General features: G+C 52.1%; 1 protein-coding gene across 3 annotated transcripts in view; it reads right to left on the minus strand.

Annotated features, from left to right (window-relative positions):
• Positions 1-242: 242 nt before the first annotated feature.
• Positions 243-27,966, minus strand: part of Arrb1 (arrestin beta 1) — a 73,399-nt gene continuing 45,675 nt past the window's right edge. The window contains exons 1-16 of one of the 3 annotated variants that reach the window (XM_029479370.2): positions 27,589-27,765; positions 25,152-25,182; positions 23,719-23,779; positions 20,347-20,391; positions 19,408-19,604; positions 18,657-18,716; positions 17,928-17,995; positions 16,241-16,376; positions 15,030-15,114; positions 14,562-14,634; positions 12,754-12,891; positions 11,361-11,444; positions 10,404-10,427; positions 8,888-8,958; positions 7,223-7,274; positions 243-5,964 (exon numbers count right to left, since the gene is read on the minus strand). In XM_029479370.2, the coding sequence (XP_029335230.1) occupies positions 5,853-5,964; positions 7,223-7,274; positions 8,888-8,958; positions 10,404-10,427; positions 11,361-11,444; positions 12,754-12,891; positions 14,562-14,634; positions 15,030-15,114; positions 16,241-16,376; positions 17,928-17,995; positions 18,657-18,716; positions 19,408-19,604; positions 20,347-20,391; positions 23,719-23,779; positions 25,152-25,182; positions 27,589-27,644 (1,293 nt within the window). In that variant the 5' untranslated portion in view covers positions 27,645-27,765 and the 3' untranslated portion in view covers positions 243-5,852. Of the gene's footprint in view, positions 5,965-7,222; positions 7,275-8,887; positions 8,959-10,403; positions 10,428-11,360; positions 11,445-12,753; positions 12,892-14,561; positions 14,635-15,029; positions 15,115-16,240; positions 16,377-17,927; positions 17,996-18,656; positions 18,717-19,407; positions 19,605-20,346; positions 20,392-23,718; positions 23,780-25,151; positions 25,183-27,588; positions 27,767-27,966 lie in introns of those variants that run through there. The other 2 variants (XM_021167486.2, XM_029479371.2) reach the window with 2 other exon arrangements.

Consider the following 27,966-nt stretch of genomic DNA (forward strand, 5'->3'; position numbering starts at 1 on the left):
CTCAGCTACAAAGCAGGGCTCATGGTATCCAGACAGTTTTTGAGAGATGAAAGGCTTGGCAGCTTCCCCTGAAGGCCACAAGGCTAGAAAGTTGAAAGACAGAACAAAGAACTCCTCAGGGGATCTTCTGGAGGGAGGGCACAGCGGAGGCACAAAACCCATAGCTGGGCAGGGCAGGAGGGCGCTTCAGCTCTCTCTTCCTGTCAGGGCGGGCGTTAGACAAGAAATGAAAACACAGCCAGTGTCCTCCATCACAAAAGGCCTTTAATGAACTCTCGTTCAAGGTTCTTTTGCTCATTTGTCCTGTTGCAGCTGAATAAACTATAATGACTTCACGGGACAAGGGCAGCCACAGGTACTACAGGTTGACCTGGACGTGGTCCAGGAATGAATGTGCCACACAAATCATCACTTCACAGAGGGTCACAGGCCTGAGGGCGCCCCAGCCACCCCTCGACACCACACCCAGGACACACATCAACTCCCACCGGTCGGAAGAGGCAGCCCTGCAGCACCTATGACTGGATAGAGATACTGCGCAGAGATACCCACATAAGACAGGATATCCTGCACCGTCATTCTGTTGTGGTCTATGTTTGTCAGCAACTCAGGCTAAGACCCTATCCCCTCACACAGGCTGCTGCCTCATCCGGCTTCTCTTTACCCTCATATCCCTTTCAGTGGTCCCTGTGACGGGGGCAGAGCCTGGTACTAGCCCTTCACACATGGGGAACCTGAGGCCAGTGGGGTCTCCCAGGTCACACTTGGACTGAATAAAACACCAGTTGGCATTCTTTCCCCCTGTGCCATGATTGACAATGCCCTGAGCTTCAGCTCTTCACCTAGAATGCCCTAGGAGGTGAGCCCAGGCAGGACTTTTTGCCAAAGGCTAGCCCAAGTCTCACCAATGAGCTGTCCTGCAAGTGAATGCCATGACAGTGCAGGCCAGCAGAGAGAAGCTGCGTGGACTGCAGAAAGGGGATGAGTCTCTCTTTGGGCACAAAAGCCTGCTGTTGTGCACATGGACATCCACAGGGGTGGGAGTGGAATCTTAGGAGATTCACTGGAGGAAGACTTGCTTCAAATGCCTGAGGAATCCTGCCTCGTAAAAGCCCTCCCTGGTGGTGCATCTCTTACATGACCCTGGCTCCCCACCCCTTAGCTGTGCATAGGGAGCCAGCCCTGGGTTCTCCTCCCATTGCCCTGAGAATGTGTCCCGAGTGGACCCTGGGCCTGGCTCCTCACTCCGTGGTCTCCACAAAGCACAGGTACGATCAGGACCAAGCCCCTACCTTCACCGAGCAGCAGACCCAGCCCACATCAAACTCATTCCCAAGGTGCAGGGTGGTCAACTAGAAAACCAGTGTATGTGTGCTCTAATGCTTGGACTAGATGACCTGAGTCCCAACAAGTATCTCTGTGCCAGGATGCTGGAGTCACCCCAACACATAAAAACCAAGAGAGAACCTGTGCTTGCTGGTCTAAGACCAAACCACAAAATGGTGGTTTGAAGTTATTCTTCAAAGAGTTTAAAAGTGAAACCTCAATAGACAAGAGAGTTAAAAGCAGTTACTCTGGAGAAAGTAGGAATGGGGGGGAGGGCTGGAGACTCACCCTCCTCTCCCCTTTCCTCAGTTTCCCTGGCAGCAGCCCCCAGCCAGGCTGTGTGGAACACTGAGAGGTGTGCCTGGTCTGCAGACAGTGGGTCCCAGGGACCTGTGCTTCAACTTTGACCTCCCTTTAGGGGTAACAAGTTGGTGATATTGAGGGAGGTGCTAGTGTGCATGGATTGGGGTGGCCAAGGTATGGATCTGCCCCCATCAGTAGGCTGCTTCAGGCCAGGAGTGGGGAGGGCAGAAATTATGGAGCTGCCTGGACCAGGCCCAAGACAAGCTGTGCGGATAAAAATCAGAGAAGTCTCATTTGGTCCTTAAGTTTAAAAAGAGTAAATATCAGAAGAGACACAAGTTTGTGTTCTGGGAGATAAAGGCTGGAGCCCAGCCCTTCACTGAGGGTTGGGAGCCACACATACAGGCCTTAGCCATTGGTGGGAAGGAGCTGCCCCGGGGCATGAAGCTTCTGTGAGTGGGTCAGCTAGGGCTCAGCTCTCAGAGCAAGAGGGCTGGACATTCCCAAAGGTCTCCAAGGAGCTGTGGTGGGTCTTTTGACCCAGGATGGGGCCTTATACTTAGAAGAGGCAACAGCTATTTCCTCTCGCCCTCGGATGTCTTGGGTGGTCACAGTACTGAACTCAGTTCCCTGACCTGTGGTCAGAGCCCAGTTTTCCTCACTTCTGTGGGCTTCTGGGAGGTGAGTCCAGGCTCAAATGCTCCTCCCTGCCCCCCAGTCACTGACAACATCCATGCCTTCTGTGTCCTAGTTGCCACGGGACCCATCCTAGGACAATAGCACCTACACTTCTTCCCCAGTGTGATCAGCAAAGCCACAAAGGCTGATTATCATCATGGCTGATATCTAACCTGGGACATAGGGACAAAGACTGGTAAACAGAGGGCTCATTCCACAGCAAGCTTCCTGTGTGACCTCGGGCCTCCTCCCTGCAGCGACAGGGCCACACCTGTGCAGCCAGTTGGCCTACATCTCACTTCAAACCCACAGCAAGCCCTCAAATAAAGCAGACAAAGGCTATTGTTCCAGTGAGGAGAGACTGAGAGGTGGCCTTGGGGACTTTCAGGACTTTCACTTTCACTGCATCAGATGGGAATTAGGTTGTCAGCCACCCTCTAGGGGGACGCCAGTTGCGCTTTGAAGATGAAGTGGCCATGGGGTCCAGCCAAGCAACTCAATTCTTATGTTTCTAGGAGACAAATTCTTCTCTTGGCTGGGGTACTGGGCAAGTCCAGTCGTCCTCAATTGATGAGCTTTTACCAAAGCATGCTCTTCTTGCCCAGATTGGCATTAACATGTGCCCTTTGGTCTACTGGAAAGTCCCCAATGTAGGCTGTTTGGTGGCCCAAGTCCCAATCTGTCAGCACAAGAAAACCCAATCTCACTGGATGGTGCCTGGAAACCTCCACCTCCAGTTTCACTCCCAAGTGCTGCCTGGCCAGGAAAACTCCAGAACAAAAAAGAGCCCTACAGAGAAGTACTGGGTTACGTCATGTGATGGGGGTGGGGCACGGTGTCTGCAGCAGACGAGAGGCCGAGGCAAGAAAGGAAGAGGCCAAAGAAATATGTGAGCCTGTGTATCTCACCCAGTGTGGCAGCATAAGACTGTGGAGTAGGGACAAATGACACCAAATTCCAGCCCCCTGCAGTGTCATTTCCAGGGTTTGAATCCACCTAGGAGGGACACTGTATTCAAACTCACATCAAGGCACTGTGTGGACTAGCTGTAGCCAGAACTGTCAATGCGGTCTTCTAGATTTCCCCTGGCCAGAAGGTTTCTAGAGACAGGGATTCTAGGGTGAGATCCATCTTAGTAGTATCCAGCATAAAAGAACAAAGCTATCATCAAAGGATGGTTTAGCTAGACTCCAACTTGATCATTGCCCTTATGCAGGCGTAGCTCAAAACACAAAGAGGCAGCAGGGCTCTGATGCTCGCCTGCAGGTAGATCTGTGGGATAAATGGAAAGAGTTGGGATGCTGAGTGTGGGAAGCCTGAGAAACCAGATTGGGAGACCTTTTGCTCGTATCAGTTAAGGATGGGGGACAGGAGGTGTTAGTCCAAATGCTAAAGGGTCTGGTATCAGCTCCAGAGGTTTTAATGGAAGCCAGTTGGAGGGCACATGCTTGCCTCACACTGTTCAAGGTTTTAATCAATTCTATAGGTGCAAAAGTATCCAGCTAGCTCTGGCAGGGGCTAGATGTCAGGGGAGCTTGCAGTTGTGATCTGAGCTGGCCAGGCAATGCGGCTGCCCCAAGACGGCTGTTCTAAGCTGGGAAGAGGTTCCTTGAGTTGACTGCTTATGAGATTTAGGAGGTTCAGGGCCAGTGGGCCTGGACCATCTCACCAGAAGAAATAACAACAAACACTGGGCATGATGGATTAAGAATGGCTGGGATCTAATCTGTACAATAAAGCATGGCGCCAGCAGTGGCAGGGGCATGCCTGCAATCCCAGCACTTGAAACAATAGGATCAGGAATTCAAAGTCACTCTCAGCTATGTAGTGAATTCATGGCTAGCCTACACCTCATGATACGCTGTCTCAAAACCAAACACAAGCTGTGGTCTCCCTTCTCCAGCAAGTGTGGAACTAAGAGAGAGGGAACAGAAATGGAGATGAGATCCTCTTGCCCTAACAAGCAATTATGTTTGATAAACCCAAGGTTGTTCCCATACTTCTCATGCAAGCCTCCACACATAGAAGCTCTGGGATAGAGAAGTCCACAAAGGCTCTGGCCACAACCTGACATCAGATAAGCTGACTAGGTCCAAGAGCAGCCCTGCCTAGGCAGGAAGGTACACTCTGTGATCTGCTCGGTCCTGGGTTCTCTGAGGTACCATGAACCTCTTTTGAAGGCAGATGGAGCACTTAGCAGCCCCAGCTCCAACTGGAAGATCAGAAGCTCTTGAGAGCCACAAACTTACAGAAACTTGAACAAGAAACTCTTGGAATCATCTGGTCGACCTCTTGGCTTTTCCAACAAGAAACTGAGGCCCAAAGAGGGGAAGGAACTGGCCCAAGGTCACACAACAAGCTAGCATCGAAGACCAAACAAGGATATCTTTGAGCATTTTCTGTTTTACCACTTGTATGCCCTGTTACCCTGAGATTCACCCTGGTCAAGTCATACTAACACCACCTGATGGAAACCGGGTACCCATGACTCTGGGTACTAATAAGACCAACTCCTTTAGGAGAGAAGCTGCCTTCATCCTGGGAGTACATCTGGATGGATGGATGCCACCTTCTGGGAATGGGATCCCTTAGCAGTGGGAATAATGGCACCTCTGTCTCTTTCTCTCTCCTACCTTACAGGGCCAGTCATTGGAGAAGCACTAGAAGAAGCTAGGAGATACTGGTGGCTCCAGCTGCCCGTGTCCCTCCATCCTTGTTGCCCACCCTACTACAAAGGAGGATGGATGCCTCCCTACCCAGCCCCATCGCTTAAACTCCCCTCAGACAACATCCTCAGTAGCTTTGGCTCACTGCTAGGGGCTGGTGTTTGTTAAACACCCACTTCCCCTCTCTGTGCCCGCACACAAAAGTGCAATGAAGCTATGATATCTCAGTCTATCAGTTCTGACCTATGTGGCCTGCTTCAATCTAGGTGTCATCTGGTTAGAAAGTCAGTCCATTGCTCTTCACTCCTGGGCTCTATGTGCCTCCCCCATGAGACATAGGGGTATGGACCAAGGATGAGGATGGAGGGGGAGGAGTCTCTAGTGGCCCTGGACCACACACACACACACACACAAAAAAAAGCATTGAGAATCTATTCACAGTCCTGCCCTCTCCCACCTTCAATCTGGTCATCATTTAGCTGCCAAAACTGTCACCTACTGGGACTACAGACATCTTCTTGTGTGTCTTGAGCCATCTTTCCCACCCCCTCCACATCTTCACACCCATCATCATTGTGCCTTCAGGCCCCACCCTCCCCTTTCTGCTCCCCATCTCAAGCAAAATCCCAAGGTCAGGTGGTGTGGCCTGCCTGGGAATGAGCATGAGAAGGGGGTGGGAGGTGATTGCAGAGAGATGGCTGAGGACGTGGTCCTGCTGGCGTGGTGATGCGAGAGGCCCATCACCGAGACTTGGAAGACCACTGGGGCCCCTTGGTAGAAACTGGAAGAACAAAAGGAAGAACCAGAATGGGAAGGAGACGAGAAAGCATCCGAGTGCGAGAGTGAACCTGGAGCTGCCGGGCTGAGGCCAGCCCTAGTCTATCTGTTGTTGAGGTGCGGAGAGCCGGTGCCGTCATCCTCTTCGTCCTTGTCATCCTTCATGCCTTTCAGCCGCTGGCGAGCAAAGTCCTCAAATACAATGTCGTCATCACTAGTGGGAGAGACAAGGAAAATGCCGTTTGTTTGCAGAGGTAAACGACAGGCAGATCCAGAGGCCTGGCCAAACGATGGGAGGACTCACGAGAGAACCCCTGATCTCCAGGGTCTCTGGGATGACCTCAGGCAGAAAGGCGTGCCTGGCCGGCCCATTTACAAGCCCACTGGTGGCTGTGGGGGTTCTCACAAATAAACTGCAAAAAGCTTGCCTCTCACAGTGCATAAGGGCTAGAAAAGCAACCCTGTTCCTGGGGAGATGGAGAAGGTAAGTAGGGGGAGCAATGTGGCTCTGCATCGGAATCCCCAAAGAACAAGCCCAAGAAACCCTATTTCACCCCTCCAAATCAAACTACCAAGACTGCTTTAGGGAGAGTAACTGTTTCAACCAGGAAGTTGGTGCTGGGTTCTAAGGAAGGAAACTCCCATACAGGTCTTCCTCCTAGAAGCTCTAACCCACATCCCCGGAGCCCTAGGTAGGAGAGGGTCTTTGGAACGGGGCTTGGAAGATGGTGAGGATCTATATGAGGACAGAGTGACGGGGAAAGGTGCCTGGTTTAAGGTTGCAGGACTAAGGTCTGTTTCTTTCTTTCCACCATGACCCTTTGGCCCAGGCAGAGGCAGAAGTCCCTGACCCCCATTGAATTCAGTCAGCTGAATGGGTTTCCTCAGGGCAACATGAAACCTCTGTTTCTCAGATCTCACCAAAGAATCAAGGAAAGGAGGTTTGGGAAGCTGGAAGGAGAAAGCGACCTGGCCCCAGAGGCGATTCAAGCCATTGAACTAGGTCCTCTTCCTCTGGCCATTGTTTGGTGCCCCATGGCCTTCCACCGCAGGGGAGTCCGAATCGGTTGGTCCTCAGGTGGCAAGAGTGACAGCACCCAGACACCTTCTCCACCCCACAGGCAGCCTCCAACTGGCTTGGTCAGGTAAGAGAGGGGAGCCCCAGAGTCTGAACCAGCCCCATGTCAGCCAGCTGGGTGGGTGCTGCAGACGGACGGACTGACTGACTGACGGACGTACAAGGAAGACAGACCCCACCAATGCAGGAGGAAGAGGAACAGGCATGGAGGGTCCTTCAAGTCACATGCAGGCAAGCAGGTTGCTGAAGAGGTGAGCAGAGGTGGCTCTCAGCAGACAGGTTAGACCAGCTGCTCCTCAGAGGTTGATTAACATTTATGCAAATGACCCCTCCACCTCTCCCGTCCCACTTCCAGCCCCTCCCCAGACAGCACAGGCAGGAAGGTTCAGCTTACTTGGTGTCAAGCTCTATGAGATTGGTGTCTACTGGAGTCTCGCTCTCTGGAACTGAAAATATACAAGGCTTGTGAGGTACCCAGGGGTAAGTGGGGTATGGGATGAGAGGTGAGGGATGAGACAGGGACCACACGCACACACGCACACACGCACACACACACACACACACTCCTCAGACTCTCTAGATAAGATGGGGAGGGCAAGGAAGGAAGGTGAGTGAGAAGCCTCCCAGGTCAAAAACCAGCAGATGTGGGAGGGAGGCATCCATGCCCAATGAACACCCTGCAGGAAGCAGGTCTCCAACGTGAGACACATTCACTTCTTGCTTGCCTGAGTTCCATTTACTCTAAGATCATTTTGCAGCCCTGGCTGGCCTCAAACGTGATCCTCCTGCCTCACACACCTCCCTCTGCTGAGATTGTGGGCATGTGCTATCACACTGCTCTGTTTTTTTGTTGTTTTTTTTTTTTTTTTTTTTTTTCACACTGTAACCTCTCTGAATTCAGAGTGCCATCTGCGGCATCTCACCGACTACTCATAGGCAGACTCCATTTGTGAGAGGGACTGTAACATCCCTTGCAACGGAATGTAGTCAATCTGTTAACCTCCTTAGAAACTCAACTAATACACAGAAGTGGATGCTCACAGTCAGCTATTGGATGGATCACAGGGTCCCCAATGGAAAAGCTAGAGAAAGTACCCAAGGAGCTAAAGGGATCTGCAACCCTATTGGTAGAACAACATTATGAACTAACCAGTACCCCGGAGCTCTTGACTCTAGCTGCATATGTATCAAAAGATGCCTAGTCGGCCATCACTGGAAAGAGAGGCCCATTGGACTTGCAAACTTTATATGCTCCAGTACAGGGGAATGCCAGGGCCAAAAAGTGGGAGTGGGTGGGTAGGGGAGTGGGTGGGAGGGTATGGGGGACTTTTGGAATAGCATTGGAAATGTAAATGAGGAAAATACCTAATAAAAAGTATAAAAAAAAAAAAAAAAAAAAAAAACTCAACTAATGCCGGGTGTGGTGGCGCACACCTTTAATCCCAGCATTCGGGAGGCAGAGGCAGGCGGACTTCTGAGTTCAAGGCCAGCCTGGTCTACAAAGTGAGTTCCAGGACAATTAGGGCTATACAGAGAAACCCTGTCTCAAAAATAACAACAGCAAAAAAAACCAAACAAACCAAAAAAACCCTCAACTAATATGGGGACTGAGACATGGTTCCACAGCTAAGAGTACTGGGTCTTCTGGTTGTGGGTTCAGTTCCCAGTACCCACAGGATGTCTAACAACCATCTGTAACTCCAGTCGCAGTGGATCTGACGCCCTCTTCTGGCCTCTGAAGGTCCTGTATGTATATAGTACACAGGAATACATGCAGGCAAAATACCCATACATATAAAATAAAAATAAATATTTTTAAATAATAATAATTTTTAAAATTAAAATCCACCAGTGTGGCTTGTCCTCCACTCCGAACCTCCCTGTCCCGTGGAGAATAGGAGTCAGGGCTCTCTGTCCCCTAGTTGGGTCAAAAGCGCAGAAGACTGGGAGCTGGGGAAAGGGTGATTCTGGGCTGGAGGTTAACCCAGAAAGAAGCAGAGCAGTGGGATAACAGGGAGGCTGGTAAACCCCACCCCAGTGGCCCACAGGTCCTACTCACCTTCCCGATGTGGGGGCTCCTCCTTAGGCTTGGGGTGCATTAGGGTAAAAGGCAGTTCCACGGCCACATCACTGAAACACACACCCCATCCAGCGAGCTCGGTGAGAGTCTCAGAGAGAGAGACCTGCTGCCCTGTCAGTCTGAGGCCTGGGGAGACCATGGGCTGGGCACCATGCCCGCTGGGGACTCACACCATGGTCAGTGGGTAACCAAAGTGGCCTGGGGCTCTGCCCATCTCAAATCATCACAGCCTCTTGACACCACCCTTCCCAATTTTCTCCCAGTCCTGTCCACCCGCCTCTCTGCCACCCACAGATTTCAGGAACTGAGGTTCAGAGCTGTCCACACTATAGGCAGACTCTGACACCTCCTGTGTGTGCATGTGAAAAAGCTGGTCACCAGCCATTGTTGGTGACCAGGCCTTCCCTGACACTGTCCCTGGAACACAGGTTGAGGACAAGAACAGGCGTTTGCATGATACAGAGTGTACCAAGCCCCTCCTTAGAACAACTCCTGCAATCCTCTTCACTACAGTCCTATTATTATGATGCCCTAGGCTTAGGTACTCAGAGATTAGCCTCTTGCCTCAGGCTGCACAGCTATTGGCAGTAAGTGCAGAAAGACTCTGGCTCAATCACCCATCCCCTTAACCACTGGATGATAAACAGAATTAAAAGACTGATTAAACGTAGCCCTGAAGGCTCCTCACTGCTAAGGGTGGCATATCTTAGCAGAGCCTCCCTAAAATTATGAGTGTCTCCAGAAAACACAACCACATCTTACTGGTCATGTTGCCAGCTGTGAAGGGGGAACAGCCTGGGTGTGGTGGACTGGTACAAGCCAGATACAGTCAGCTTTCCATGAAGCCATACTGGAGGTGGCTGGAAGGACCTGGGCCTCAGCCTTGCTAGGCTGTGACTAGTAAGGACACTACTGTCTCCCTGCTGGGACTCCAGTACGCTGCACAAGCCTGGCCACAAGTCTGGACTCAAACTCTTTGCTGCTAGACACTGAAGAGATGGAATTGTCTCTTGATTCACTCAGATCTCATAGGATGAGTGACACAGTCATTGTGTGACAACAGGAGATCACACAATCATGTCTGAGACACACCCACCCCTATGTGTGGTCTGGGAGCAAGGGTTATTGACCACAGTTAGCCATGAATTCTCAGTGGAGTAGACGTCTGAAAGTCACGAAGGATGCATCTCTCGAACATCCTAGGACTCAGGTCAGTAATGCCGATGCCCCTACTAGGGGCCACTGCCCGTATCACTGTTGTCTGCAAAGGTCCTGTCACTTGAGTGGGATGGAAAGCAGTCGAGGTGTTCTGCTAGAAGCCACATCCCCCAGTCTGTCCTGGCAGAGTTCCTGTTGCAGCACATTCCCAGACTGAAATCTGAAATAACCCTAGATCCTTCCTTCCCTCTGGGTACCCTGTGGTTCTGATCAGCTGGGTCTATGACCCCAGGACCTCCAGGAAGGTAGACAAAGCAGGACAAAGGAGGGGCTTTACCTGGATGCAAGGTCTCCCAAGAGGCTGAGTGGACCAGAGGAGGCAGAAGAAGCGGTCAGGACAGAGTGCAGAGCGGGAGAAAAGAGAAAGGACATTCATTCACTGCTCCGCCACCCCACCAAAGGACACACTCCCAACCCCTGGGCAGCTGACATCTCTTCTAGGGCACTGAGGGATGTGCTTGCAGAGCCCCTGGACCCCAGAGTCTTCATCTGTAAAAACTAGTCTCCCTGCTTCCAGGTTATCTAATAGCAGAAGGAAGACTTTGGGGGATCAGTAGAATGTGAGAAGACTGTGGGTCCTGCAAAGTCACAGAACACAAGACTGTCCACGGGGCTTAGAATTGTTCTGTTATGTAAAGTCAGTGTTAACACTGCCAGCCGCAGAGACAATATTCTTTGTCAGTCCAGGCTGACCTCAAACTCGCTATGCTGCCAAGAAAGGCCTTGAATGCCCGCTCTCCTGCCTCTCCCTCCCAAGGGCTATGACCACCTTGCACCATCCTTGGCTTGGAGGCATTGCCCTAACTAATGCTACTTAGTCTGTCAGCAGAACTAGTTAGGCTTCATTTTTCCCCATCTATAAAATGGGAAAGTTAGCCAATTAGGAACCCCCCCCCAATTCAGCTCTGGGTTTTTCGGTCTCCGAGAGCCGTGTGTGCGCACTGTGTCCTGAGATGTGAGGAAGTCAATGTAGCCCGAAAATCACAGCACAGTCTGAGGACACCCAGATTCATATAGGCTGTACCCAGTCCCCAGAGCCAGACTCGGGCCTAGGCTAAGGAGCAGGAGACAGGGATAGAGATGGAGGAGAGGAGGAGCCCCAGCCAGTGGAGAAGAAGTCAGAGGAGGGGAGAGAAAAGCAAGTCCTTAAGTCTCGCCTCCTCAATGAGAAGATGCAGCTAAAGGCCAGGCAAGCAGGTGGGACGAGCAGGGGTTCTAAGACAGCTGGACTTACCCGCCCCGGGATACCACCAGTTTCACCTTGACTTTATAGGAAACGATGATGCCCAGGATTTCACGGTTGGCACCTTCCCGCAACCTGCAGGAAGACGGGGAAGCTGGACCTTGGGGCTCCTTGGTGGGTGGAATGTGGTAGACATTGGCATATGATGGGAGGCACCACTGTCCATCCATCTCCTGAGCCTCCAGGTCCAACAGTTAGGAAAGGGAGCTGAGCCCTGTGCACTGGCACTGGTAGGCCTGGGTTCTGTTTATGTCCCTCTTTGTGGTACTAGAGATTAAATCCAGAGTCTCATGCCTGATGGGCAAGTGCTCTACCATTGAGCTATGACCCTAGTTCCTTGGGTTCCACATCTAGCTATAAGATGTCCTTTCTCTGTAGCCCTAGTGGACTCTCCTCCCTGCCTTACCAGTGCCACACAGTGCAGTGAGAACAGGCCCTAACCGCCCTCCCACCACCTACTTCTCTCACACTGCTTATGCTCGGTAGCCCACAAGCAGAAAGAGCCACACTGAGGGCTGAGAAGCCAAGGGTAGCTGGGAGTCGGGGTAATATGGGAAGGATATGCTAAGTAGATACCTCATGGTGGGATGTTGAGGGCAGATCAGGTATAAGTCCGAGTAAAAGGAGGACAAAGAGCTTGTTGGTAAATGGGAGGCCTATGAGGGGTGATAATGTGATTGTCTAGCCTGAGCCAAGTCTGAGCGTGGGGAGCGTGGTCTCGGAATCAACAGACAAAGACCAAATCCCTTGCAGAGAGCCAGATATCATCAGAGGGGATGAAAGTCCCCCACAACTGTCTGAACTCTTCTAGGGTGGGACAACCCTGAAGGCTCAGTGATGCCCATGGACCAAATGGCCTAATGGTGCCTCATGTGGAAGGACCCCCATATCTATACCCAGCTCCCCTCTTTTCCCCAGCCTCTCTAGGCCCCCATTTATCTCCTTCCAGTACCCTTCTAGAAGCGATTCTCTCCCCTCCAGCCTTGACGGCATCAGGGACACACCCCAGTCTGTATTCAGGACTTTGGGCTAAGAGCTGCCAATTCTTAGAGAAAGCTTTTCTGGTTGTGTCCCCCAGAGGCAAATGATGGGACCTGGTTAGTCTTTGGCTGGGTGGGTAGGAGTAGGAAGAGAGCCTCCCTGGGTAGCCACACTCCAGGGGACTGGCCCTAGTCAAGACTTGGACAAGAGCCTAAGCCTCATCCTCATGGTGGTGGGCCAAGAGGGTAGGACCCCGTCGTGGAGAGGGCACCAGGGGCCTGGGACTTAGTGGCTCTCACTCACAGCGTGCTGGGACTTAGGGGCGGGCTCTCACAGCGCCTGGGACTTAGGGGCGGGCTCTCACTCACAGCGTGCTGGGACTTAGGGGCGGGCTCTCACTCACAGCGTGCTGGAAGCCAGATTTGTGTCTTCATGCTTGAGCTTCCCGTCGAGGGCGAGTCCCCGCTTCTCTCGGTTGTTGGCTAGGAAGGGAGTCAGTGTATAGACCTTGCAGAATGTTGAGCTGGGTGCCACATTGTCACTGGGAAGTAGAGAGGCAGCATGAAGATGACTCTTATCACAGCCAGCCCTAACCCAGCCAAGACGCCTGGACTGGCCCTGTTCCACAACGCCCTCTGCCAGCAACCCCTATCTCCCAGATGCAGGCAACCACTTGGGCTGAGCCCAGCTCAAGCAGCCAGCCCACTGCCATGGGAAAGAGGAGAGGCCCACCACACACAAGCAGGACTAATCCTAAACTAGGCATGGTCACCATGCACACTTAAATAGCACACTTTAAAAAAAAAAGATTATTTATTTTACGTATATGAGTACACTGTCCCTATCTTCAGACATACAAAAAAAGGGCATTGGATCCCATTCCATGGTCGTGTGTCACCATGTGGTTGCTGGGAACTGAAATCAGGACCTCTGGAAGGGCAGTCGGTGTTCTTAACCACTGAGCCATCTCTCTAGCCCACACATTTATTTTTAGTTTTTATTTAATGATTAAGTTTTTATTTGTGTGTGAGTGTGTGCGTGCATATGTTTGTGTGTGTGCCTCCATGACTGTCTGTGCACCACTCACATGCAAGTGCCCTCATTGGCCAGAAGAGGGCATCATATCCCCTAGAACTAGAATTACAAGCTGCTGTGAGTAGCCTGGTGTGGGTGCTGGGAAATGAACCCTGGTCCTTTGGAAGAACAGCACGTGTTTCTAACTGCTCAGCCATCTCTCCAGCCCACGTTTATGTTCAAAAGTATCACTGCATACAAACCATGAGTAAATGCCTGGAAGCCCCCACCTAGGTTCTACCATTGAAACTTTACTTGCTGCAGTGTGTATCTATCAGTCATGCACAGGAACCTCTGTTGTTCTCTTTGGCTGGTGCTATTTTATCCCCCATCTCCCTTCTCAAAGATGAGACAGATGTGTGCACCTGACACTGGGACAGCCATGGAATAAGACCTAAATTTGCCTCTCGAAGGGAGCAGAGCCGGCCACATCTCAACCCCAAGCCCTACCCCACAGGAAACCATGCTCACTGGAAGGCCAGGCAGCTACCCTTTCTCTAGACTGCAGATGCAAATATGTGACAGACTATGACGTTCCACTTGGGGTTAAATTCTCTTCTGGCTCTGGGTCATTCAACATACCCCCCCCCCAACACGCACCAGAAGTCTATGCCTCGTGGCTGTAGGTTTTATTCTTTTTTTTTTTTTTTTTTTTTTTTGGTTTTTCGAGACAGGGTTTCTCTGTATAGCCCTGGCTGTCCTGGAACTCACTTTGTAGACCAGGCTTTATTCTTAATCAACAGTGAATTTGAGAATATCCAATAATGCAAGAATATTTGGTTTAGTAATAACAGCTCCATCTCTAGAATATTAGAAACCACGTCAAAGTGGCAGGTGCAGTTGCTCACACCTATGACGTCAGCGCTTGGAAGGCTGAAGTAGAAGGATTGCCCTGATTCCAGGCAAGCTCGGGCTACATAGTGAGTTTCAGGCCAGCCTGGTCTCAAAGTGAGACCTGGACTCAAAGACTGAAACAGGAGCCAGTGAGGCTACTCAGCACTTAAAGGCACATGCTACGTGAGTCCTACCCCAGGACATCGCTCTGCAGGTTGAGAAGAGATGCCTGGGCCTGGACTCAGAGCTCCCCTTTGTCCTGTCTAGTCCCACCTGTCCAAAGTCAGCTTCAGACACACTTACTCAGCCTCCTCCATGGCCACTGGGCACTTGTACTGAGCTGTGTTGAAGAGACAGATGTCTGCATACTGGCGCACTGGGGAGAGAGGGAGCAGGGGAGGTGGGTACATGAGTCAGGGGGTACCTCTCAAGATAGACCTCAAGTTCCCTGTGGTAGGTGTACTTGCTTAGATTGAGACAACAGACAGCATTTATCAAAGGCCACCACCCCAGACTCCACCCACACAGAAAACCCCATCAAAACCCAGTCCCTTCCATGACCAAATCTTTCCTCCCAGAACAGCTTGACCAGGGCCCAGAAAGCCTATGAAGGGTATGCAAAGCGGTAAACCCACTGCCCCAGACCAGCTTTGAAGCCACTGTAGGCTGACAGCAGACCCAAGCTTCCGAAGCTACTAATGGTAGCATCTCAGGCTTTTAACAAAGGTCACACCTGCAGCTATCCCAACCCTCGGTAGGATCCCCAGCTACCCGAGATCTTGATCTTCTTCACAGTCTTGTTGGTGTTGTTGGTGACGTGGACGTTAACGCTGATGGGTTCTCCGTGGTAATAGATCTGTGAGGCAGATGACAGGAGAGCATGGACAGGGACACTGAACTCTGCCCCCAGCTCACAAGCCACTTCCAACTGAGATAAAAGTGTCACAAAACTACCAAGCATATGGACCTTCAGTACCACGGTGGGACCTTTCAAAGATATCTGTATTAGAAGATGACATTCCTGCACTCGGGGGACTGCTTTGCCAGTCAAGTACTTGTGTTGCAAACATGAGGACCTGAGTTTGATCTTGTAATCCCAGCACTAGGGAGGCAGAGACAGGAGGATCCCTGAGGCTCGGTGCCCACCGAGTCTAGCCTAGTTAGTAAGCTCCAGGCCAATGAGAGACTGCCTCAAAGGAGGGGGATGGCATTCGTGAGAATGATACCTCCAAGGCTGTCCTCCAGGTGTATACACACACACACACACACACACACACACACACACACGTACCCGTGCACACTCACATACACACATAGGAAAAAGAAGCTGACATCCTCAGCTCCAGTCCCATTCTGACCACCAGCTAAGACAGCAATAATAGCAATGATGGTGACAACCATTGCATGACTTTGGACAGGTTATGTGAGATGCTGTTTCTCCTTTATCCTATGTGCAGGCTTGAACAGAGTAAGGTCTCAAGTCCCTGTGGGTTCTGATGGTCTGGGTTCACAGACACATTAAACTCTAGACGACTCAGAGAAAGAGAGGAAAGGCTAACCAGCTACTGGAGGACCTGCTCGGGATTCTCAGGGACCACCTTGTCCAGGCTCTTGTCTTTAGCTACCCCAAGAAGGAGGGGCACACCCATACCCCAGTCACCTGGCTTAGAGTCACCTGACTTCAAGAACTTTTCACCTTCTAGCTCACTGATAAGGGTAATAGCAAGATGACGCTGAGTCCTGTTCCCCATCACCACCCTGCTGACTAGCTGGGCTTCTCCCTCCAGACTGAAACAGGCAATTATAAGAGTGTAGGAGGAATGGCCAGGACCCTTCCATTGCTCCTGTCCCATAGGTGCACATGCCCACCTCTGCCAGTCCTTTGGACCCCAACAGGATTCCCCAAACCCTCAAGGACAGTCCAGAGACACTGGGACCTGAGGGATAGTAGAGCTGGGGACAATGGGGTCTGGGCCTCTTACCTCCTTATCCAGTGACGCCTCAAGGTGTAGGGGCTTGTCGGACATAAGGAACTGTCTGGTAGTCTCAGCCGTGGGCTGAGGGCCAGGTCTCTCAGGGGCATACTGAACCTTCCGGATGACTAGCCGCACAGAATTCCTAAGAAAGATGTGTGGGGAGAAAGACAGAGTCACCAGCCTCTACTCTCTTCTCTGTAATACCTAGACCCCTCTCCTGTTCAAGAGTCTACTGTAGCTCCCCACTGCCCACTGATCACAGAGGTTGAGTTGGAGGGTTTGTCACCATGTGACTCAGTCCCAACCTCCTCAATTCTGTCCCTGAGCCACCCGACAGCAGCACTTCATTTGGGTCTGCGTGTCCCAGTCCCCAGCATGATGGTAAGAAAGGGCCTATTTTTTACTTTGTGTTCCCCATGTCTCCTAATAGTGTAAGCCACTGGAGGATGGGAACTTCTTGCACAGCTGGTTCACTACCATGGTCTCAGCACACGGGCCAGTACCTGCTGCCTGGCAGCCTTATCTGCTATGTGGAAGCATGCAGAACTGACAGGCCCTTGTGGGAGGTGGAGGGGGGGGGTCATTATGGGATGTTGATTCAGCCAAGAGGTGCAGGAGAGTGAAGAGGTGATTCAGTGAGACCCACAAGTGAGAGGGGTTCAGTGGAGATCACAGGGCTTAGGGTAGAAGCAAAGACGGATTGAGCTGGCGAGTATGACCTGGGGAAATTACCTCCCTGTGCATCTGTTTTCTCATTTGTGAAACAATAACAACAGCACTTAGCCCTCAGAACCCCGGGGAAGGTTAAACCACATCTGTCCATTACTGTGAACATGACCGGAACTAACTAAGCCTTTGAGAACTGACAGCTATTGTATCAGTATGACTCGTGAATCTTGGGAGTCGACTTAAGATGCCCCATTGGGAGAGGGTGAGGGCGGTGACTCTCGGTGTTTCCTGCTGTTCATTATTCTGCTCAAAATCCCTCTCATATTCCATAATGCCATTAGGTCTCCTTTGTCACAGATCTTAAGGGGACAGACACAAGAGAGGAGAGTCTTTCTCATCCCCCCCATACAAGAACAACCATGCAACAGATGAAAATGCTTGTGATACTTCTAGTCGCCACCAGGTGGCGAAGTCATCCCTAAAGAGCTGGTGGGCACCCCTCAGCAGGCTGACTTAGGATGCAAGGGCATCATTGTCAGGTGAAGGCCAGGAGGCAGGAGGTCCTGAATCCCAGGACCCCCAGGAAGGGCAGCCATGAGAAGTCAGGACCAGCAGTTTTGTCCCCCTGTCTGCCAAGCACTGTGGGAAAATGTTCGCTCTCTGAGCCACACTGAGCACACTCTGAGCCACACTGAGTCCCCTCTATGTTCACCTTCCTCCACTTCTGTCCCTTGTTCAGATCTGTCCACGAACACAGGCTTCACTCCTGCTGAGGGCCTCCCAACCACCCACTGTTGAAAGTTAACTGAAGTTGGGGGTCTTTCTAATATCAACAGGCTGCAGGCTGCAGGGGTAAGGCAGAGAGAGGTAGGGATGTGAGAGAAGCCTGGCTCACCTCCTCCAGGAAGCTCACCATGACCTGACAGATTTCTAGACCCTTCTCACAGCAAAGCCTCTCCTCACTGCTACCCCTTCGACTCCTCTCATTGTCCTTCCTCCCTTCTCCCACCAGTATCCTGCCTACCTTTTGTGGATCTTCTCCTCCAGGCTCTCAGCACAGAAGGCCTTGACTTCATAATCCACACCACAGGCCTGTGGAGAAGGAAGGGCATGCTGACCCTATGGCATTGGGGAAGCAAGGTCCCCAACCACCCTGAGGACTCCTTGTCATGAATCTGAAACCCTGGTACCCAATGTTCACTTTGTCTCCACGCGGCCCCTGGCGCAGCTCCTTCCACTGGAGGGCTCCTGTGAGCCCACCAGCCAACCCCAATCCCATTTGAGACTCCTGCTTCAGTCTGGGTAGTTGTCCTCAAGATAGCCACCAGCAACATGACGACCCTGTGCTGGGTGTCACAGAACCTCCCTAACTCTAAAACAACGTGAAGGAGTATGCTCATTGCCTCTGCTTTGCAGATGAGAGAATGGAGTCTGGGGACTGGGACCTGCTCCTTCCACCCCTGTCTAAGCTTCAGCTATACCCTCTGTAAAATTCAAAGTTACCAGGGCCTGTGTGAGGCCATGTGTAGGAGCTCAGAATTTGCTGGTCTTGTGCAGTCAACACCAGAGCCAGCACAAGTGACTTGAGGGAGCCTGTGAATGATTGGTTACCCAAGGAACATCAGCCAGGCCTGGGCCCAGGCAGCTCCCACAGGAAAGGGAGTTCGAACTGTCCACTACCCCATGCGGGGAAAACCAGGACCCTGGGGACATGAGAGTCTGGACCCGAGATGGCCTTCTTGGAGTGACCTACCTTTCCTGTGTCCTCAGGCCCAGGCTGCAGTGTGACTGAGCATGGAAGGTTTGGCGGGATCTGTTCAGGAGACAAATAACATGAGCTAACCTTTCACCTCTGCCTTGTCTCAACCGACACACCTACGTCGCTACTATACACCCATCAGACCAGTCCCCCTGAGGACAGACCATCTCTCCTTCATCAGACCAAGTCCTCTGAAAACAAGCTGTATCTTTTCCATCAGACAAGGAGCCCCTGAAAGAGACTGGCTCTCTCCTGGCCAAGCCATATCACACTATGTCCCACAGAAAGTCAGGGCAGGCTATGGAAGATGAGAATTCAAATGCTCTTCACCTCGGTTCTCAACTCAGCCTTGCCCCACGGTCATGGAGCCTCAGAAACAGGAAGATGTGGACTCCAGAAGCATGGGGTCTTGGAATGGAAAGGAGGCATGACAGTGGATGAGCAGGGCATGTAGGCAGCCTGTCTGAAGGGACGTACACAGGGACCCAGGGCCAGGCAGGAGTTCTTCCTTCGCTGCAGCCATCCCTGGCCCTTCCTTTTTCTAGTAACTTAAATGCAGGAGGGCCAGAGGAGCAGCCTAGAGGTTAAGGTGGAGTGTCCACAGTGGGCAGACTTAACAGGTAATGTACAGGACAGCGCCTGGGTCCCAGCTGGGTGAGCTAAAGCAGCTGCCCTCCCGGGTTCCCCATGAACCAGCCCTGAGAGCATCCCAGAATGCTCCTGGAGTGCAGGAAGGCGTGCTGACCTCAAAGGTGAAGGGGCAGGCATGCTCGCCCAGCTTCTTGATGAGCCGCTCCTGTAGCCGTGTCAGTGGCTTCTTGTCCTCAGGGGCCGGTGGGAAGGACTGCACATTGGCCACAAACAGGTCTTTGCGAAAAGTCAGACCCAAGACATCCAGGTCTTCCCGGCCATACCGGAAGGCGCAGGTCAATGTCACGTAGACTGTGAGGAGCAGGGGAACTGAGGAGGGGCCTGGGAGGGTAGCATACAAACCCCCTCCCCCAGAGCTCCAGCTGTAGCCCTGGGGTTTGCATATTAGAGGTACAAGCCCATCCCAGGTTTAAATAGAATGAGTACATTGCCTTCTAATGCAAGGTGCCTTCAAGGGCAGCCTTGATGTGGTCTCTTAGGAAGGAACCTCATGATGGCCCTCCCTCGCTCACCCCAGTCCAGGAGTATGGAGGAGCAAGAAGGATGGTTAAGCAGTCAGACAGCCATGGTAGTTGGATTAGATTGGTGGGCTGGGGAGCGGGGCAGAGAGACAGCCTAGAGGGAGGCCCACAGAAGGATGGGTCTAAAAGGCGGGGTAACCTCAGCCCAGCCTAACCCTAAGCGTGTACACAGACCTTTCACCTTTACCATCTATAAAATGAGACCCTCTCTCCTGTTCCGCTGTCATCCTCCCTCCCCCAAGCCTTGCTGTGTTTGTTATTGATGGGGCTGGGCTTGGGGCGTAAGCTTTCATATGGTGAGCAAGAAGCAGGAGACCTCTGCATCAGAGGAAACCAAAGTTCTTCGTGCGGTAAATGCACTGGTTCATTTAAGGAAACGGGAGAATGGACAGGGAGGCGCCATGGGATTCGCTGAGAGGCTGCCTAAGCATCAAGGCAGCGTGCTGATGTCACTGGAGAGCAGAGGATGTGGAGGCTACGGGCATGCTGGGAGTCGGAGAACTGCAGCTTACCTCGCCTTTCTTTGAGATACTCAGGATCCACCAGGACCACACCATCTGGGGGAGACAATGAGCAGAGTCCCCCTGCGTGACCTTCTCAACCTGAGCCCCGACCATCCACTCAAACCAAATCCCAAAGGCAAGCAGGCTCACTGTCCATTTGAGCACAGCCGTCTGCAGGGTGTGTTCCTACTATCAGAGCCATTGACAGCTCTATGGGAAAACACAGCTACAGTCTCAGCCTATAGAACGGGGTTTCGAAGAGTGGTATATATGAGGTGGCCCCCTAAGTGCATACTGCCTAGGGACATCATGGTGATTTTAGATTGTGTAAGCACACTATGTCCTCCACACAGTGACAAAACCACATGAGGACATTTCTCACAATTGCCATCATTAAATGACTAATCTCGCCAAGAGGCTACTAACTATGGTAAATGGCCTTGAGTCATGTTAGGCCAGCTTTGTAATAAACAGACTCTGCACCAGGCTTAGGATCAGCAAGATTTTCAGAGTTTCCTGAATGGGGGGGGGGGGTGAGAGGGGTCTATGAATCAGGGGTTCTGGTCAGTCTCTCAGGGCTCATGTCACAACCGTGTGCCAATGTGCACATGGGTAAATTCTGTCACCCATAGAAGTATTTGGACAGCCCCTGGCATGTGTGAGCCCAAATGTTACGGTTTGCATTTTAAATGTCCTCCAAAGGCTGATGTATTGAAAGCTGGTCTCCAAAGCAACAGTGTCTGCCTTGGGAAATGATGGCTCACAGGGCTCTACCCCAGCAGGGAATTCAAAGCTTAATGGGTTGCTGGGAGGTGGTGGGCACCGTAGGAGATGGGGCCTGGTTGGAGGAAGAATGTCAACACGCCTTGAGGAGTGTGTTTGGTTCTCTGTCCCTTCTTCCCTCTCTGTTTTCCAGTCATTGTGAAGGACACAGCTTGCTTCCTCCACATGCTCCCGGTCATGACGTTCTACCCCACTGCAGTGCCACAACACTGAGCAACTGTGGGCTGAGACCTCTAAAGCCATTGCCCAAATAAGTGAACATCTTGTCACAGCAATAAAAATGACTCACCCACAGTGGAGACAATGCCTCTCACAAGGGCTGTCCTTGGGAGCAGAGCATCTGGCAGGACACAAAGAGTCCATCTCAGCTGAGCACCCCAGGAGGCAGGAGCACTGTCCCAAGGACCATCACTGTCATCCACGTGTGCGTGCTCACGCACACACACACACACACACACACACACACACACACACACGTCCCCACTCTAACGCATAACCCACCCCTACAACTGACTACTCAGAGTATTTTAAGAAACAGACAGTGAGGGGGCTAGAGAGATGGCTCAGCCGTTAAAAGCACTGACTGCTCTTCCTGAGATCGTGAGTTCAATTCCCAGCAACCACATGGTGGCTCACAACCATCTGTAATGCGATTGGATGCCCTCTTCTGGTGTGTCTGAAGACAGCTATAGTGTACTCATAAACATAAAATAAATAAATAAATCCCAAAGGGGAAAAAATGAAAAGAAAAAGACAGACAGTGAGTGTCTTGGCCCAGGTTATAGGGATATCGCAGTCCACCCTCGGGGTCACCCACCCCCTCCAGCATGCTTTTCCATTCATGATGGGCATCACCTATATGCCATGTCCTGTACTGACCGGGCACCAGGAGCTCAGCTGAGGGTAAATACAATGTCCCAGTGAAGGCACATGACCCTCCAGCAGTGTTTCCTCCATAGGGTCAAAGGGGATGACTTGGAGCCTGGCCCCACAGAACAAGGCAGGGTTAGATGGCCAAGAGACATGACAAGACAGCTGGAAGGGAAAGTTCAGCTCAGTGGCCAGAGAGGAGGAGAGGATTCCCAGAGCTGGTGCAAATATTCCATCAGCTGGGCGCTGGGCCCTGGGCTAGCACCAGGTCCCTGCCCCAGATGGGATGGCGGAGGGAAGGGAAGACAGGACCAGTTCAGAGAGAGGGCAGTGTCATAGACAGAAGGTTTCTTACTGAGGCAAATGAGCAAGCCTGGACCATGCCCTAAGAATTCATTAGGTCCTGAGGTCCTGCAGGGAATCTGGCATGGATGAGGACCCTCCAGTGCCAATGTGTGTACTGGAGATCTAGTTCTCTCCTCCTCTCAGCTGTCCACAGCCTCTGCTGTACTCGGGTTATGTTCAACACTGGCCCTCAGGGAACTCTCAGGAACCTCTGCCTGAAGCCGAGCACAGGTGAACCCAGGGCCTCAGAAAAGTCAGTTCTGGAGAAGATGCAAATAGTGGGACATCAGAAGGCCTACAAGCTGTCCCCAAGCAAGGCTGGAGAGGTCAAGTAGGTGGTTCTGTTCCAGGTCCTAAAGGAAGGGGCCTGGATCAAAGCCAGCACCTTCAGCTTGTAGCCCTGTCAACACCCGTAGGCTCAGGGCCCGAGGCTTCCGCTTATATTCCCAAAGCTCTTTTCTCTATGAGCTGAAACCTGCTGCTATGCTTTGCCCTCTGGACTCTGGCACAGCAAGGGTCCCTCTTAGCCCAAGGACGGTGCACAAGAGCACAGCATCATCTCTAAGATGACTTCTGAGGCCAGTTTCTTCACCAGGCCTCAGTTTGAATCACTGTGACACTCACCCCCCTTTTTTTCATGGTCATCTTTTTAAGAGAAATAACAATGTGGGCTCAGTGCTTCCATTTGTAAATCGGATGACTCTGAGCCTCCCCATACAACAAGAAAAGAGCCCGTGAGACCAACGTCTTTCTACAGAAGCAGCTGTTGTGAGCATGGGCAATTTACTCCCATGGGGTCATTTAGCACATTGTCCTAACTGTGGTGGTGGTAGGGGTAGTTCTTGTATCTAATGGGCAGGGAGCAGGGATGCTGGCAAACATCCTGCAATGTCCGGGGAGACATCTGCTACCAACTGAGAATAATACAAACCAAGATGGCAACATTTCCAAGAGATAGAAACCCTGAACTCAGCCAAGCCCTTGGGAGCCCATCTCAGCTGTGACACAGCATCTCCGGCAGAGTCCCATCTAGGTAAGAACACTCCCTGTTTCAGAAATCCTAAGAAAGATTTCCCTAGGAGACAGCAGAGACAGAGGCTAGAATTTCGACTCACTAGCTTTGTGACCTGGAACAAGTTGCTAAGCCTCTCTGTGCCTCATTCTGCCCAGAAAGCAGGAGTTATCACTGCTGCACAGCAAGCCTTATGTAAGATGTGGCTGCTGCTGTTCTGCTCCTAGCCTTGGAGCAGTCAGAGGCCTCTGTCTTGAACAGGGAGGAGCTGTCCAGAAGCCTGCTTCCTGAAGCAGGAAGCCGTGCCTACCCATTCTGTGTGTCAGAGCTCTGGAGATAGGGCTCTCCCTAGCCCGTCGACCAGCACTTACCCACGGGGTCCACGAGGTCAATGTGGTCCACAAAGTCCCGCTTTCCCAGGTAGACAGTGAGCTAGGGAGGAGAGGCACAAGAGCGTTAGTGGCTGTGGAACAGCAGAACACAGGACCCTACCCTGAAGCCAGCGCTGGCCCCTACACATTCCTAACCCTTACTGGAACCACAGTAAGATACGACTCCTTGCCCCAAACCTAATATTAACAATAATAAACCTTTGAAAAGTTTTAAACACCTCTGCCTCCCAAAGCCCTAGGAAAGAGTTGTTATTCTTCCCATTTTAGAGACAAACACATTGAGGTCTAGGGTGTTCTTCATGCCAAACACCACTGAGGAGTTGGGGGCAAAGCTGCAAGGGCAAAGCAGAACACAACAGGAAAGTGAGGTAACCTGGGGAGGTTTGGGGGGACAGGCAGACAAGCCAAGTGCTCCCTGCAAGTGCTGACGCTGTCTCTGGACTCTTCAGCTCTGTCTCCCTGCACCAGGCAAGGTGTTGTCTCTGGGGCACTGAGGAGTCGGGGAGCTAGCTCCCTAGCCAGTCACCGGCCAGAGAACAAGGGCCCCGAGCCAGACCTAGCTCCACTGAGCTGGGAGCACCATCTTAGATGTCCCCTGGTCCTCAGCCTTGCCTCAGTCCTGACCCCTGCATTCCGTCCTGTTTCTCAAGGGTGACTGAACCACTCAGCCCTTTTGGCATTAGGCAGCCTCCAGCTGGGACTGTTCACACAGTCCTTAGCTTAGCCACCCCAAAACGCAAACCTAACAGCTGTGCCTTCTGAAAACCTTTTAGCCATTCCTCCGTGCCTGGGGGGTAAGGATGACAAATGGCTTTCATTCTAAGTACCAAATCTAATTGACTGGGCCGAGATGCCTGGGGCCCTGGATCGCCAAGGCATCCGAGATAGGATGGATCTCCGCTCAGCAGGCAAGGCTAAAGATGATTAGTGATGCCTGCTATGGACACCAAATGGAGAAATGGAAGCCCCCATGGCAACCCAGTATGTGTAAGCTGCTATGCCCAGACACGGGACACTCACTAGCCTGGGATGCCCCGCACTTCCTTGAACTGAAAAAAAAAAAAAAAAAAAAAAAAAGAAGCCCAGGCCCTGAGAGCCCCTGGGGAAAAGGGAACGAAACGAGGTGACACCATGACATCTTGACACCAGGGGACTCAGGGTCATCCCTGTGGCCAGCTTGCCCCTGTTTCTCACACTCACACTAATGTCCAACCCATCTCTCCCCAGCTGGGGCTCCCTGAAGCCCACACAGCAAGTTTCCGCCTCCCTCTTTCCCTTCCCATTAGGATGGAGGGCTCCTGAGGACAGAGCTGTGTCAGTCAGTCCTAGACAGCTAGCCGTGCCTAGGGAGGTTCCACAGAGGAGCCCGGAACATGGGGACAGTGAAGAGTCGGCACACAGCACAGACTCACCTTTCCATTGGGGCTTGCCTTCTTGAACACTCTATGGAGAGAAAGAGAGGTGAAGCCAGGGTTAATGGAGTCAGTCCAGCCAATCTCCTGCCTTGACTGCCCTACAGGCAACCCAGGGTGCTGCCCGCAGGTCTCCTTCAGTCCTTCAGAGCAGACTGAGGGAATCTCACAAGTCCACCCGGATCACACACAGGAAAAACCCTCAAACACCTGGAAGGTGCCGGTGATCCAGCCTCACCTCTTCCTGTGTCACCTCCCACCACTCTTCCCTAGTCATCTACCTCACTGCTCTTCAGTCCCTCTGTTTCTTGCTGCTCCTTCCTCCACCAGGCGATTCCTACACAAGGCCTTTGCTCTCAAAGTTTTCTTATCCTACTCTCTCCTACCCTGGATGTTCTTCCCAAATAGCCACTGCCTTCAACCCCCCGGCTACCCCAAGTCCCCAAGACCTTCTCCTGATTCCTTCTTTTCTTCCCAGCCCTCCCTCACCTGCCACAATCTCTACTTCATGCCTCCTCTGCCACCATGCCCACCCCACAGAATAGATGAGTCCCAAACACACCCAAGAGCACACACCTCACTGCTGTAGGGACAAATAGATATTAAATTGTTAAATGATAACAGGTGGCAAAGAGCTCAATAAATATTCGTTGAACAGATAAGTACGTTGCACAAGAAAGCTGGGGAAGACACCCCGTGCTCACACAGTGGAGCACTGGGTGTGAAGTCAGATATCAGTGGAATCCCTGCATCTTCAAGAGTGCAACTTGCCTTCCACAATAACCATGTTGCCCTCCCAAGAGCTGTATCTGGGAGACTAAGACTCCTTCACTGTCACCCAGCCCGTCCAGCCATTACTAGGGAAAGATAGAGACCAAGGGATGAGGAAATGTATTGAAAGGAGGAGGGTGAGTGGGAAGAGAGGAGAGGGAGAAACAGGTATAAAAATAAAAGATGAACAAGAGACGGGGAGGGGGGGGGGAGAGCCAGGAAACAGAAAAGATGGGACAGACCTGGAAAAAGCAGGCTACTCCAGGGCAGCAGGGTAGCCCCAATCCTTCCCAGTAGCTCATCTGCAGGCACTGTGACTCAGTGGGATCTCCACAGCCTTGAGCCTGCCTCACCCTCCCTCCTGGGGCCCAGGGAATATGGATGGGTCTGAGCATTGCCTGCAAAGGAGAGCTTGGCCCATCATTCCCTCCAGCTCTCCCCTAGGGCCCTGGCGCCTCTTCTCCTCATTAATATTTATCAGGGTTGGGAGTATGAAGATGCCACAAATTGGCTGGGGTGTGATCATTGTTAAGGTAGGGGGGAACTGCAGACCACCTAGTCTGAAGCAGCAACTCCTCCAAGCTAGGAGCTAGGAGCTCCATGCTTCTCCTGTGGGGTCAGAGCTTTGCTCGCCTCCAGACCTTGGTAGCCCAGGTTCTGAGGGAGAGGGAAAGCCATTCCAGTGGCTGCTGGAGGATGAGGCACACCTAGCTAGGGCCAGGAGGAACACTATCCACCAAGCAGGAAGAGAGGGAAGGAAGAGGGGGAGGGAAGCTTTAATGAGCAGCTAATGTATCTAGTAGAATAGATACATTCTAACTCCCACTTCACAGGGGGAAGCTCTTAACTGGGGGCTCCTTCTGACGCATTAACTTGCCCAGGAGCACGGCAAACAAGGGGCTAGGTCAGAATCCAGACCGGCTTTTGCCCCGGCCCCCTCCCGGGTCTGGTGCCTTAATCCAACCCACTGTTTCCTAAAACCCGCAAAGGCAGGAAGAACAGACAAGAGGGGAGGGGAAGAGAAAAAAGGAAAGGTGGCTGGGGTAAGGGGCGGGGTTCAGGAAGTACAGCCATCAGTGGGGAATGTCCTGCTACCACCTTAGTCAGCACCAGGGACCACCTCCTTCAGGAAGCCAGGGCTCTTGTGGCTTCCTCAAACAACAGCAGCTGCCCCGCTCTCTGAGTGTTTTGTTATTCCCCACTCATTCCTGTAAGCACATTTCCCAGGGCAGTGCTGCTCCTGGACAATCCCATTTCAAAGATGCAGACACTGAGGCTCGAAGAGGTCATCCTAGTCCACGACGCTCAGCCGGACCATCCCAGTAGCCAAGCACCACCACTCAAAACTCCACCCACTTCTTGCCCCTAACAGTCGGAAAAGAGACTGGCGTATTTCAGTTTCCAAGACCCCACCTTTGCAACTCCACACAGACCTCTTCTTGTGGCAGGCATCAATTTAACCTAAGCCCACAATCCCAGCCACCCTTGCAGGTATGAACAGCTGCATCTGGTTCACCCACAGTCTTGCCCGTGCCCCACAACCTGAGTCTCAGTCACAGCTAGATCCCCCCAAAACAGGAAGGCCAGCAGCGCCCCTTTGGGTTAAGGCTCAGGATAGCTCAAGACAAAGAAGGGGGGGGTCATAATAAGGAGGCCAAAATCTCACGGGAAGGATGAGCAGGCAGGATGAGCTGGGGCCGGAGCGGGAAATGGGGACGCCATTGGAGCCTCAAGCTGTAGCTCCCTGTCTCCACTGCTTCTTCTGGGGCTGCAGGTCCTCCTGGCTGCGAGGCTGTCTGTGCGGCTGCTCCATTGTCTCTGTGGACCAGCTCGCTCCGCTTACTCAGGGATTTTTCTGCTCCTCCATCCTTTGGGCTCACATGTGACTCACACTCCAACCCTGTTTCTACCCTGCCTCTCTCAGCTTCCCGCTGCTAACTGACTGAATGGCCTAATTCCAAATTCCCAGGAGAGGAATCTGATTGGTCAACTTTGATTAGGTATCCCACCCCCTGGTCCAATCACCTATGTCCGGGAAGTAACC

The sequence above is a fragment of the Mus caroli genome, unplaced genomic scaffold (assembly GCF_978045245.1).
Source record: "Mus caroli unplaced genomic scaffold, Mus_caroli_1 scaffold_8, whole genome shotgun sequence".
Taxonomy (NCBI): domain Eukaryota; kingdom Metazoa; phylum Chordata; class Mammalia; order Rodentia; family Muridae; genus Mus; species Mus caroli.